Source organism: Uloborus diversus, chromosome 4 (genome assembly GCF_026930045.1).
Source record: "Uloborus diversus isolate 005 chromosome 4, Udiv.v.3.1, whole genome shotgun sequence".
Lineage (NCBI taxonomy): Eukaryota > Metazoa > Arthropoda > Arachnida > Araneae > Uloboridae > Uloborus > Uloborus diversus.
Genome location: NC_072734.1, coordinates 139036324 through 139049708, shown reverse-complemented (window position 1 = coordinate 139049708; position 13385 = coordinate 139036324). Strand labels below are relative to the sequence as shown.

At 32.2% G+C, this 13385-nt stretch overlaps 1 protein-coding gene across 1 annotated transcript in view; it reads left to right on the top strand.

Annotated features, from left to right (window-relative positions):
- LOC129221506 (actin-related protein 3) overlaps positions 1-13385 on the top strand; it is a 44187-nt gene that overhangs the window by 10819 nt on the left and 19983 nt on the right. Inside the window, exons 3-6 of the mRNA XM_054855996.1 lie at positions 2945-3069; positions 9298-9408; positions 9887-9982; positions 11753-11860. Of these exons, the coding sequence (XP_054711971.1) occupies positions 2945-3069; positions 9298-9408; positions 9887-9982; positions 11753-11860 (440 nt within the window). The remainder of the gene's footprint in view (positions 1-2944; positions 3070-9297; positions 9409-9886; positions 9983-11752; positions 11861-13385) is intronic.

Here is a 13385-nt window from a genome sequence, read left to right as displayed (position 1 = left end):
ACTTCTTATGTCCATTTTTGAAAACGAAGACTAGCACTCGGGATTCCATTTTAAAAAGGGGCGACAGGTTGAAGATGGGCCCTTTCTGTTTGCACTTGCTATCTCTGTCTTTTGCGACACTACTTCAGAAGAACTGCTGAACATGTTATGGTACAGATGTGATATACCCCCCCCCCCCCCCCCCCCCATTTGGCAACATCCGATTTTTTGCACAAAATTGAAATATTTTTCTAACCAATGAGGCGATAATTTTTTAAGCATGGCATCCCTGGTGAAACTAACCTGTGTTTGGCAACGCGAAGGCAAACTTGTTCAAACTTGTTTACTTGGGTTGTTTACTCGGTTTTACGCAGGAGAGATACGTGTTGTTTCGTGCAGTATACCTTACAGGAAAGCTTATTTTGTGTTAGTTTAAATTCAGTAGTTGTGTTTTAAAGTAAAAACTTCAGAAAATGCCAGTTTCTTCAAACTTGAACGTTAATTAAAAGTTAACTCCAACGTGGTGTGTATCTGTAACGTGCCATTGTCATATGATGTTTTGTTTTGGACTGAGTGTGAGGATTTATACCATAAAAAGGTAAGTTCTTTATTTTAGAATTAAAAAAAACTCTCACTTCCGAAATTCTTTGTTTTTTACAAATCTTTGAGGGGTTCTTGTAGTTTTTAACTTTATTTTTACTGTATGTAAATTAATTTTACAAAAATAGTACAGTTATTTTGTTCAAAAAATTAATTCTTATCGATGCCACGAATTATTTAGACATTCTATTAACCTGCCTCCTTTAGGTACTGAATTTCTGAAAATAAGTTGACTCCAGCATTTTATAAAAATATAAAGGTGTTATGTTATGTCAAATATAATAGGTATTTTGAGAGCAAGTCTGTACAGCAAATAAATGTATGGTATTTTTGTATTGTTTATGTTTAGGATGTTTTGTTGAGACATTTCTACTTTTCATACATCGAAATTTAAGTAACTAAGCGCTTTTTTGGCTGAAATAGTTATGGATTTTGGGGATGTTTTACGCTTTAAACATCGCGATTTGAATCGCTTTGCTCTTTTTTAGCAGAGTATCAGAAAAGTTTTTGTTCGATGAAATGCATGTTCGAAAATAGCTTTTATTTCTATTGGTACATATTTCATTGGTGAGCTGTTATAGTAATTTGTCAATTTAAGCATTTTAAATACTTTCTAGTAATTGTTTTTTGTGTACAAAACCTTTCTAGTTTCTGATATTTTTGAAGCGTATATTCGTGATGTTTTTTGTTGTGGTTTTATGTTTTTATATATATTGTGTTCTGAAGTGCTCTGATCATGTTTTTGTATCTGATTTTTTCCTGTTGGCGCTAAAAAAAGCATCGCTAAAAACGATGTATGACATATGTCGTCATACATCGTTTCCTTGGCGACGCTTTCTTGGCGCCAACAGGAAAAAGTCGCCAAGGGTGGGGTATATCACATCAGTTCCCATGTTATTTTGCTTTTTTTTTTACTTCTGGGTTGCCATCCCGATTTTGATAAAATCAGCAGACCTGATGCATGTGCAAATTTGCGCGAGGTTTCACCAAAAGTAAACAGACAGTACTACATTAACTACTGACTATATTTGTGAAGTTGTTATCAAAAATCAAGCTTTAACACCAGATTCGAATGACAATAAATCCAAAAGTCACTGTTCTGGGCCCCTTGTTGGCCAGTTTCAGGTTCTATAAGAACACAAACTTTTAATTCTAAAGTCGCAAAAGTTAGGATTTAAAACTCTTCTGATTTTTTTCTCCCTCCAACAAAAAACACTGGCTTTTTGATGTTTTAAAAAGCAGATGGGCCGATTTTCAAGCTGATGGCTATTTTGTTCAATAATCAGTACCGTCATCGGCATTTTACATATTTGTTCGGAAAAAATAGATTTTTTGTATGTTGCCAGTTTTGGCAACCAACATCATACTAGCGAGTGGCAATCACTAGTCTCAACCTTTATTAGGAACGTTTTATAAAGGACTTTCTTATTGGTGGCTTGCAACGAGGGGGGGGGGGGAGCTGGGGACTGCTCGATTCACCTTTATGTGTAAAGGGATTTGCTCATCCACCTTTCTTAGTTAAAAATTATTGAGCAGTCGAAAAATGTCAATATTGATCAACTCACTTGTCTAACAAAAGAAGAATTGACTTATTAAGTGCATTTTATACTTTTCACATTGTTTCATAAAATTAAGTGGAGCTTTGAATGGAAAGCATACTGTGGCCATCTGTTCCGATTTTTTGAGAAGGTCATTTAATTTATAATGACCTTAACATTCAACTGCCTAAGTTTTTATACAAAAACCAGCTTTAGGGGTCCTGCACACACACCTGCATTGACCTGCCACTTTTTTGACACACCAGCCACCTATGGACTTGCTGCGTGAAAAAAGCAGACAAACAACAATTGATGATTTCTTCTCCGCAAATCAATAATTTACTTATGATATTATTTTAATGTGTTTTCCTTGTTACTATATATTTATTTGGTAATTCTATTTATTCGTTTCATTTCAGAAACAGAAATTAAAATTGTCTGCAGAAATCAACATTTAACTTTTATTGATTATTATTATCAATTGGTTATTGTTATCAAATCTCTTGCATCCAAATATGATCACATAAGGCGGCATTTACTGTGTTTGTATCCATTTTATGTGTAAATAATGCGCCAATAATGGCATTTTATAAATCCCTTTTCCTGACTTTAGTTCTTCGTTTGAGATTTGTTACCATATATTTGACCGTACATTGTCTGTAAAAATATTTTCTTGCTGTGATGCTGTGCATAATTTTGATTTTCCCCTATAAAATACAATAATCACAGCAGGTTCTTTTTTTTAATGTACTTTGTTGTTTTATGAAAATTTCATTTCTGTATAATTTTATAAGCAAATAATTTCCTTTTTATTCCCTTATTTGTAGCTATTGCAATAAGAGAAACGGCTAAAGTTGGAGATCAGGCGATAAGGAGGTTAGGTCGTGGCATAGATGATCTTGATTTTTTCATTGGTGATGAAGCTACAGAGTCCACAGGTTATTCTGTAAAAGTGAGGAAATTTACCATTTGTGTGCGTGTTTATAAAAAGTTGAATCAACTTCCATTTATTTGAACCTGTGTGATAGTATGGAGTGGAAATTGCTTGAAAGGGTGTAATCCTATTTTCCTGAATGGGCAGAGGTACCATGTGGCTTAAAAATGATTTCCTGTGATAGTAACTACAAATAGTTCAATTCCATTAGCTAATCTTCATGTTGTTGTAACAACCTGTTGTTTTGAATGTTGTTAAAAAAATTAACTTGTGTCAAAGTATTACATTTTATCTTCTAATCTTAAGTGTCACATTTAAGAGCCATTGTCTGTAAGGATCAGGCAGGTTGTGATTGTTGACATTTTTGATTTTCTTTATTTTTGTAAATCTTGTTCCTTATCATGAATGTAATGATTGTGTAAAATATGAGCTTTGTCTGCCTTACCGTTTTTGGGAAATTAAATTTTTAAAGTTAGGGGGCGTGGCACATTTTTGCATGTTTTTCAAATTTGCAGATTTTAAAGTCTTGTTGCTTTAAGCGCCCCTATAATGATTATACTGAAACTATAATTTAATAATTAAAAACTTAGTTTTAAAAAGTTATGTTGGAAAACAGTAAATTTCATGTAATTTCCCTCATGTTATGATTAAACATAGAGTAAAGAAATATACATAGAGAGGCCCCGTCTATGGTAAAAAAAGAGATGAAATTGAAACCGGAATTATGAAATACAACGGTGCAATGATGGGCGGGCTCATGATAACATGATCACTTCCTGAGTATAGTTTTCACCAATCTCACTAAGAGACCGTATAAAGTAGTTGGCGGATTGGTTGGCATTTTAATTCATATTTTAATGCAATTTAAAAAACGCGCTTCATAAACTTGCACTAATTTCTAAGTTTAAATTAACAACCAATTGAGATTCAGTAATGGAATGTTTTGAATCAAGATGTATCTTAAAATACTTAGCAAGAAGCTAAGGATCTTGGGATACAGCAGTGCAACTTCCGGCTTTAATTTCTTAGCATAGCAGGGCCTCTCTATGTAATTTCTTTACTCTATGGGATTAAATATAAAATCCATTGTTACAAAAATTCGTTGCCTAACAGCAATATTAAAAGTAATCATAATGAAAATTTTGAATCAAGGCTTCTCCGGAGCAAACATGAGTTAAAAGTCATTTAAACATTTGGAAACTCTACTTTTCGCACCCTGATCGAAACATAGTAGTGAGCTTTTTTTTTTCTTTGTATGTGTTTACTATTTAATTAAATGAAGCAAGTGCAGGTTTTTTTTAGTGATCTTTGTTTTTGTTAGTTCATATTTTGGAAATTCTTCAAATTTTTATATGCTTAAATTCGCGCTTTCGTTTCTAAATGAATATTCGTTGGTTCTTTATACTTACTGCTATTTTACTTATATGGGTAAGGAAGAAGCTCGATTTTTAATCACGTCAAAGCGGTGTGTTTTGAGTTCTTTCAGTTAAAACAGAAAACGAAAGAAAGTAGCTATTGTTTCTTACAATTATTACTGACCCAGGCAACGCCGGGTATTTTTGCTAGTTATGTTATAAATAGTTGTATTTTTAATATAAATAACAGATAAAAAATTAGTATGGTTGAAAAAATATGAATATTATTACGACTATTTTAGCCTATAATGCACAATACGCCCATATGTACCGATATCGATTTACTGTGTTTCTAATGCTTTTTATAAAGCTTTTTTTTATAAAAAGCATTAGAAACATATTATTTTAGGTGTCACTACTGTAATTTTATATTACAGTTTAAAACAAACAATGCAAAAAGCCATTTGAATTAGAAAAGTCGTTTTTTAAATAACTCCATAACATACTAATTTCGAATGATTATAATTCCGAAAGTAATAAGAGTGACACCCATTTTTTTTGTTCATATGCTAGACGAACATGTTGGTTATCAAACTTAATTAGTTTCAGATCTCTGCTATGAGGGCGAGAGTAGTAGTTAGATTTTAAACATTTGCATTTTTGTGAAATTTATCACTTAAAAGTTCCAATATCTTCTGGCGCCCATATATGGACACCAATTTTATTACATAGTTTTGATGTATGCAAGTGTAGCTAGGAATTTATGTAAAAACGTTGGCGTCATCATGAAGGCGCTTTGTGAAAATAGGGAAGTATTCGATTTTCTAATTTTATTTTTATATGATAGAGTAACATACATGAACATCATCTGCGAAAAAATTTTTACGATACGACCAATACTTTTTTTTAAAATAATTTTTTTAAGTTCACGCGCGAGTGACGTCATTTGCTTGTAAGTCCTTTGACTGACGTCACTGCCGCGCTGCGAGGCGGCGGGGTTGGCTAGGACAAAGAAGTGCTTGGCGATCTTTGGGGGAAGGCGCGGGAAAACAAGAGCCTTCTAACAGCAGCGCGCAGTAGGGTTTAATGCATTCTGTGATTGTTTTTAATTTGATTTTCTTTGTCATGGCTAGTAGAATCAATTACAAGTATTGCTTCGTTCCTGGATGCGTATCTACATTTAAAAAAACTCCTCACAAGCGATTTGTTATTGTTCCGCCCCAGCAGGATCTTCGAAAGAAGTGTTTTCAAGTATGTTTATTAATTAAAATTTGAAAATGAAAATTTGCACTTCATTTTAATTAAAAACTATGTCAAGTGAGAAATACAGTTTGAAATATATGTTCACAACTGTTCATAAATAAATGTTTAATAAGCATATGAGATATTTTTTAAAAAAATGCATGTAAACAAAGGAATTTAAACCCTGCACAATAAACTTAAATAGAAAGTAATAGATGCATTACTATTTCCATTTTAATAACAATGCAAAAACTATTAATACTTTCTTCTTAACATTCAAACTATCTTCAAATTTTAACTACTACAAATTGATAATTTAAAAATACATTTTCAGTTTATCACCAGAAGCGTTTCTATATATACAAGACCTTTCTCACCTGCAAAAAGGTACTTATTTTATGAAATGAACACCATTTTCAAATTTATTATTTTTACCAAAAGAGCAAAATAATATATTTTTCCTTTTTTTGCTAAGTTGCACAAAAACTCAAGGATATTTAACATGTATTAGTGGATTTAAAACAATTTTCCACAAAAAAAAAAAAAAAAAAAAAAGCAGATCAACTTTTATTGCCAACAAAGCGAAAAATTTTCATGCAAAAACTGCTCTAAAACTTAGTACTGGAATCACTTGCAGTAGGGTTGTTACAAAATGCGCGCCTCATTAAAAGCCGCCAAGTAAGAACTGGAATAGCGCTCTTACATTGTAATTTATATATTCAGATAAAAAAACCATCGACACACAAATGGAAATGATCAATCTTGATAAGGGAAACTAATGCGAATAATATGAACTGCAAACATAGACGGATATGTACGTACAATTTTAAAGAATAACAATGGTGAAACTTTGTTGTTTCACTCCCCGTACTTCTAGGACATTAAATCTCTCGTCCTTTCGAAAAAAGTCAAACACCATGAATGACTTTACTTGAGGAAGGTTATTGGATTGACCTTTCGTGAATCCTAGCCCCATGATGGAAAAAATGCTGGTTAAAGGCTTTAAAAAGGCTGAAAAAGACAGTACTATTCACCTCCTGGTAGGCGCAACACGGCATGGAAATGGAGCTCTGATCGGAACAGGGAAATGACGTCAGCTGCTGACGTTTTAGGACACACCTCTTTTTTGCGCATCGCTCTTTAAAAAATTCATACAAAATCAATCGTTGGTTTTAAAAATCCGGCCATGGTGAATTTTTGTGTTTGGTAAGCCTGTCAACATTGTGCAATAGTTAAAATTGGAATATTTTATAGGTTGATACTTCCCTATTGGCATTGAATGTAGTAAAAAAAATTCATTTTCGGTCATTTTTAAATGGAGTTTGTGGCCGTCGCCCTCGTAGTGACACCGATTTGACAGCTGTAATACTATCTAAGAAGACCATATAATAGTATAGAATTTAAAAATCCATGTCATTATAGGGGTGCTTAAAGCAACAAGAACTTTAAAATCTGCAAATTTGAAAAACACGCAAAAATGTACCACGCCCCCTAAATTAAAAAAATAATTTAACAAAAACAGTAAGGCAGACAAAGCTCATATTTTGCACAAACATTACATTCATGATAAGAAACAACATATGTGAAAATAAGAAAAATTAAAAATGTCAGCAATCACAAATGCCGCAAACTGCCTGATTCTTACAGACAGTGGCTCTTAATGAAATAATCTTTCAGGACTGTAATTCTTTTATCTTCAAATGCTATGCATTATTACTTAACTTGGGGTTTTTTGCTCAACTATTGTATTAGCATTTAGGGAGATTGTTCGGAGAGACCTTGGGATGTTTGTACCTTGGGACATTGCTGATTTCTAAGAATCTATTTTTAGCAACCATGTTTTTGTAATCTCTAATAGTAACCATCACCACTAAATGGTGCCATAGTAAAAATCAGCATCAAATGAGTAAAATTGACAATTTTGTGTGAGAAAGAAAATTTCACGACTCCAAAGTAAATATTTTCTTTGTTTTTATTTTATTTTCTGTCTTTGTATTGTAAAACTAAACCACTGAATTTTATTTTGTTATAAAAGAAAAGTATTTTAAAGATTTTGGTTATGATAAAATAATGATAGTGTATCTAGATAGACCATTATTTTAGTTTTTCTTAAACCACATGGTGATTGCACTTTGGGACAGCCAAATATATTGTACCTTAGGACGCGTTCCAAGGTACAACATATGCATGATTCTTAATAATTAAGATATGTTTAGGAACATTGAACAATGTTCTAATCTTATGTACTCTTTTAAACATATTTAATGTTAGATAATGATTCATTATTCATTATACATAATTTAATTCATTATCATGAAAAAATTATTGAGCAATCACATTGCTTATTGTTCTCACTTGACAGTTTTGATGTTCCTATGATTTTATTCCCCCCCCCCCCTGCAGCACCTCCGTCGACTGGCCCCTCTCAATGCTGCTCCTCCAGCGAAAACAGTATCCGTGTTGCATCCATTTCCTGCATGCTCACGCATACATACACACACACAACATGCATGCCTGCACACAGACACAAACATGCACATTCTTGTGATTGCGAAAAACATAATTTGAATTCCAGATGTCAAAATTCAAATTAATTTATTATTATTATTATTATTTTTATTTATTTATTAATTTATTTTGGTGCAAAATTGGTTCAAGTATGGCTGTTTCCTGAATCATGAAGACTTTCCCATAATACAATAGGATGTGTCCCAAGATGCAACAGGATGCTGTACCTTGGGACAGCTTGGAACTCTTTAAATTGCTTGCAATATTTTATTTTCAAACTGTCTAAATTTTAAAATATATATTGAATAGAAATATGTCGGGGTATTTTATGTGACTTTTAGATTTTAAATTTGATTCAATTAATTGATGTTAAAAACTAAAATATGAAAATTGTCCCAAGGTACAACACTTCCCTACTCACCATGACTGCTCAAGCAGAATTGTGTATTACAATAAATTTAAAGTACGTAATAAAGCAGAGCTGTCCAACTGCAAAGAGCCCATGGGACAGAATTCCAGTCACTGAGCACCTGGCGGGCCCCAGTTTGGAAAAGTTGAACAATAACCTCTCACCTCTTATACAATAACAATTAGTAGTTGAATTATTAATTATAAAACAATGAAACAGAAAGATTATAAAACAATTTGTTTACATTTTAACGGGAAAACTGAGGCTGATCGGCCTTCTTTACTGGGGCAGGAATGTCAACATTGAAGTGCGCCGCACAATATGTGTTGACGGCCCGCGAGCCACCAGTTGGACAGCCCTATAATAAAGCAAACATTTCATGCAAGAAATTCCCAAGAATCTTGGTGTAATGTAATAATTTTTAAAATCTTGTCAAAAAATGTATTTAATTGCTGATTTAAAAAAAAAGTTACAATTATAATTCCTTGTGAGTCATGTGATGAGTGAATCTTTGCTCATAAGTTTCTTGAACTAAGCATTGCAGTTGCTCCCTCTAAAAAGTGATAATTTGCTGTACAGTTTCTTCAAGAAAAATTTCCATATCCAATTTTAATTATTTTATATGAAAATACAAATGTTTTTGTTTTATTTATTTTTTTGTGGAGTGATTTGTTTTTTATTTCAAAAGAAGAAGAATATTTTCCTTTATGTATTCATGTTTATTTCATTTAGTATCCCATTCGTCATGGCATTGTGGAAGACTGGGATCTCATGGAGAGGTTTTGGGAGCAGTGCATATTTAAATATTTGCGTGCTGAACCAGAGGATCATTACTTTTTACTGGTTTGTTAATTTCTTTTATTAATATCTTCAGCAATGAAGTACCAGTTCATATCTGACAGCTTGTTTTTTGTACTTTCATTTTACCTAATAGATGTAAATAATACAAAATTTGTGTTGATCATAAGCTTAGTTATATGATCTGGTTTTATTTGTTTTTTTTTTATATGATAGAATTTCAAAATTAAGTGTTTAATTCCTCTCAATTGATTTTGTTATTTGTCTGTAAAAGTATTTTTAATGCTTTTTATAGCATCCTCGTGTGTAACATTTGCTCTGCTTGTTCTTATTGCAGCAATTTTCAATCCACATAGAGTTGAGCTTTTTTTTTCTTTTAAACTTTCTTAAACTTTCATGCCTGTTTAATGCAAAACTAAGTAGAAAAATAATTCTTTGAATATTTGTGCATTTGAATTTATTTTTATGTTGCAAATATTTTTATTACTTGATCAAGAATAGCATTGATTTTTTTCTTTTACAGACAGAACCACCTTTAAACACTCCAGAAAATAGGGAGTACACAGCAGAGATAATGTTTGAATCTTTTAATGTTCCTGGCCTATACATCGCTGTGCAGGTACAAACGTATATATTTTTTTTTTTTTTTGTGACTTTTTAAGATGAAATGTTAAGGCTATTCCACCTTTTACTAACTTGTTGCACCTCAACTAGGGTCCCGAATCCCGCATGATATTCAGCAGGATTTCCAATCCGGCAAATTTTTTCCAACTCTTGCCGCTCATAAAACAACTATTTTCACAAACATAATCTGTTTCAATCACCTTCCTCGTATATCTGCAAGAAGAGCAAGAAAAACTCTCTGTAGTAGAGTATATTTTTCTGAGAATGGATTGGTATTCTCATTCAGAGGTTTCAATTTTCATACTGACAGCAATGGAGAAAATGCGTAAAATTTAAAAACATTTTTGAAAACCGTCACTAAAGTTTGAAATCCAGGAAATTAAGCTTTAGAAAAAATAGGGAAAGTATATTACTGATTGAAAAACCCATGGGAGTAGCCTGAATACAAAGTTGTTCCCTTCTGAAAGCTTAAGGAATGCACTCTAAAAACCTTGAACTTACAAAAAAAGTGCACAATATTTTTCTCCAAAGAAGAAAGTAATGAAAAACCAGGCATTATTTATATATTCGGCACGAGTCTAAAAGAGGCGACAGAAGCTTGAACGAAACACAGGATGACTCGCATGACAGTGCAGTAAATTAAGCTGCTCAAGTTTTTGAATGTCTCTTTAAAGTGAGAGGTAACACAGGATGACTCACATGACAGTTCAGTAAATTAAGCTGCTCAAGTTTTTGAATGTCTCTTTAAAGTGAGAGGTAAAATTAGTGAAGTTATCCAAAATATTTTACTGAGATTGAGACTTGGTGAAACCAATCAGCAATCACCCCTTGCTGTAATAAATCAAATGCACTGACACAATGACACACGTTAATGAAGTCACTAGGGTATTCTAAATGCAAGTTAAATTAAATACAGCAAAACATGTATCCAATAGACATCATTTTTGTCCGAAATTTGCAGTTCTTGAACAAAAATCAAGCACAAGAAAAGAAAAATCTACTTCAGAAGGTGATGAAGTTAATGGAGATCTTTTGCTAATATCCACAGATATTTAATCTCGGTAAAATCAACTTCACTGGAACCACAGCACCTGTTTTCATCAAGAGCGTTATTTTTTGAGCAAAAATTCTTTCTCATTAGATACAAGCAATGCGTTGTTATGACATGTTGGACTCTTTAGGGCACACTTTTCCATACAAAACGATAATTGTTATTTAAGATCTAACTTTTTGGTGTTCTGCAATTGGAGTACGGAATTCGGAAAAACTATTAATTCAAGTAACGAAAGCAGTTCTTCCTAAAAAAGCAGCACTTTTTCTATTTGGCATGAAAATTAAATTTTCAGAAAAATAAAGTCAATCACCCAGGATCCCGCAGGATCGACCATTTACCATCCCGAAATCCCTCAAGACTGAATTCAGCGTGGGATTGGAAACTCTAACCTCAACCCCACTTTTTGAAGTAGATAAAGAAAGAGTAATTCAATGTAACCTCTCCCATTTAAAGTTTTCAATGGCTTTATCAAAATACTACTAATAATAATTCATTATACAAATGTACCAGAACTATAATAAAATTGTAGTGATAAAATAAATTTTCTTTCAATGAAAGGGCATTTTTATACAGCTGGGATTTATCTGGTTGATTTTGATCATTAAAATCTACAAAATGTTAACCATTTTGAAATGACACATATGCATGTAATATTTCTCAAAGTCTTGTATGCTTTAAACTGTTATTTGAATTGCTTTTATCTTACCTTAGGCTGTTCTTGCATTAGCTGCTTCATGGGCATCAAGGCAAATGGGAGAGAGGACTTTGAGTGGCTTAGTAATTGATTCTGGAGATGGTGTTACTCATTGCATTCCTGTTGTAAGTTGAAAGGATCTTATCTATTTTCAGCTATATTTAACCCTAAATCAAAGGTGAAAGTTTTCAATCTTTTGATGGATTTTTATCTTTTTGAAATGAATTCAAAAGGAAGTGAAATGGAACATGTTAAAAGTTAAAAAGTAATAAATATGCAGTTGATAATTTTGTTTTTTTATTTAATTTGTATTTTATGATCACATTTAACAGAAATTGCTACTCGTTAGCTGATAATGAAAAGTAAATTGTTCTTAAATAGTGTGAAGTTTTTCTCATAACTTTATTTCTCCAAAAACCATGGTAACTCTTCAGTGTGTAGCTAATATTTTGTATTTTTCGAACATTCTTCTTAGAAAATAAGTTTCGATTTTTCAAGTATGGAAGTGCTGCATTCAATCCTTTTACTTACTTAAAAACTAAATTTGGGACACACTCTCTTTCTATTTAAAAAATTTCAGCCATAAGAATTTTGGCAACTTTCACTCCTGTTTTAAATTAATGAACTTATTAAGTTCCATTATTTCAAGGTTTTCTCTGGCTATCTGACACAGGGGAAATTATTCTTTGAAGAAACAAAAAGCATATTTGAGGCAATGAGAAGCAAACTGGTGTAAGTGAACTATTTAAAGTTTCGAGTAAATCACATTTAAAGTTCAGATCATAGATAGGCTTTCATTTTTTTTTTCTGATTATGCTACACAGCAGCACTTACTGGTCTGCCTGGTAGCATAAACTGTAAGACATGCGTCGTCCCAGATTTTTCAGCGGCCTGCAGATAATTTTACCAAAAAACAAAAAGAAAGAAAAAAATAAATAAGAGGGAAAAAAAAGAAATACAACTTGACAAACATCGTTTGGAGTTCAAGTTCGTTTTTTCACCAGAAAAGCGATGGATGCTTTAGCATTTCAGCTAGAATCAATGAAGCCATGTTTTATTATTCACTAGATCGAAGTAGATAAGATGCTTAAGTGTCTAAGTTTTCCAAAACAAAGCAGAATTGGATGTTTCATTCTCTCTCTCAACTGCAAACTAATAAAAATAACTCAAATGTGCGGCAAATCCCCCCCCCCCCCTTTTTTTAATACTTTTTTTGAGAAATGAAAAATTTTATATTTAAAATTTTCACCTTATCCTCATTGCTTTGGATGCAAAAGCGCTAAAAAATGTTCAACCATGAAGATTTTTAATTTTAAATTATTTTTTAGCAACAAATTCAGAAATTTAGATCTTAATTTTTGGCATAATTGCCATGTTTGGTTATTCCCAAGATGTTGGTACGCAAGTATCTTTAAGTGCCTACGTTTTCATAAAAGGAAAGGAGTTTATTGCAATGCATGCTGTTGAAAATTGCAAAATGTGCAATTTTTTTTCGAATAATTCTTAATTATCCTCTTGAAAAATGCAAAATATCTTTACAATATTATCTTATGATCATTCTTTAGGGTCTAATGCGCCAAAAACTGACTATTTCAAGGATTTTGAATCTATTACTACTTTACAAATTAAAAAATCTATTTATTATAATGA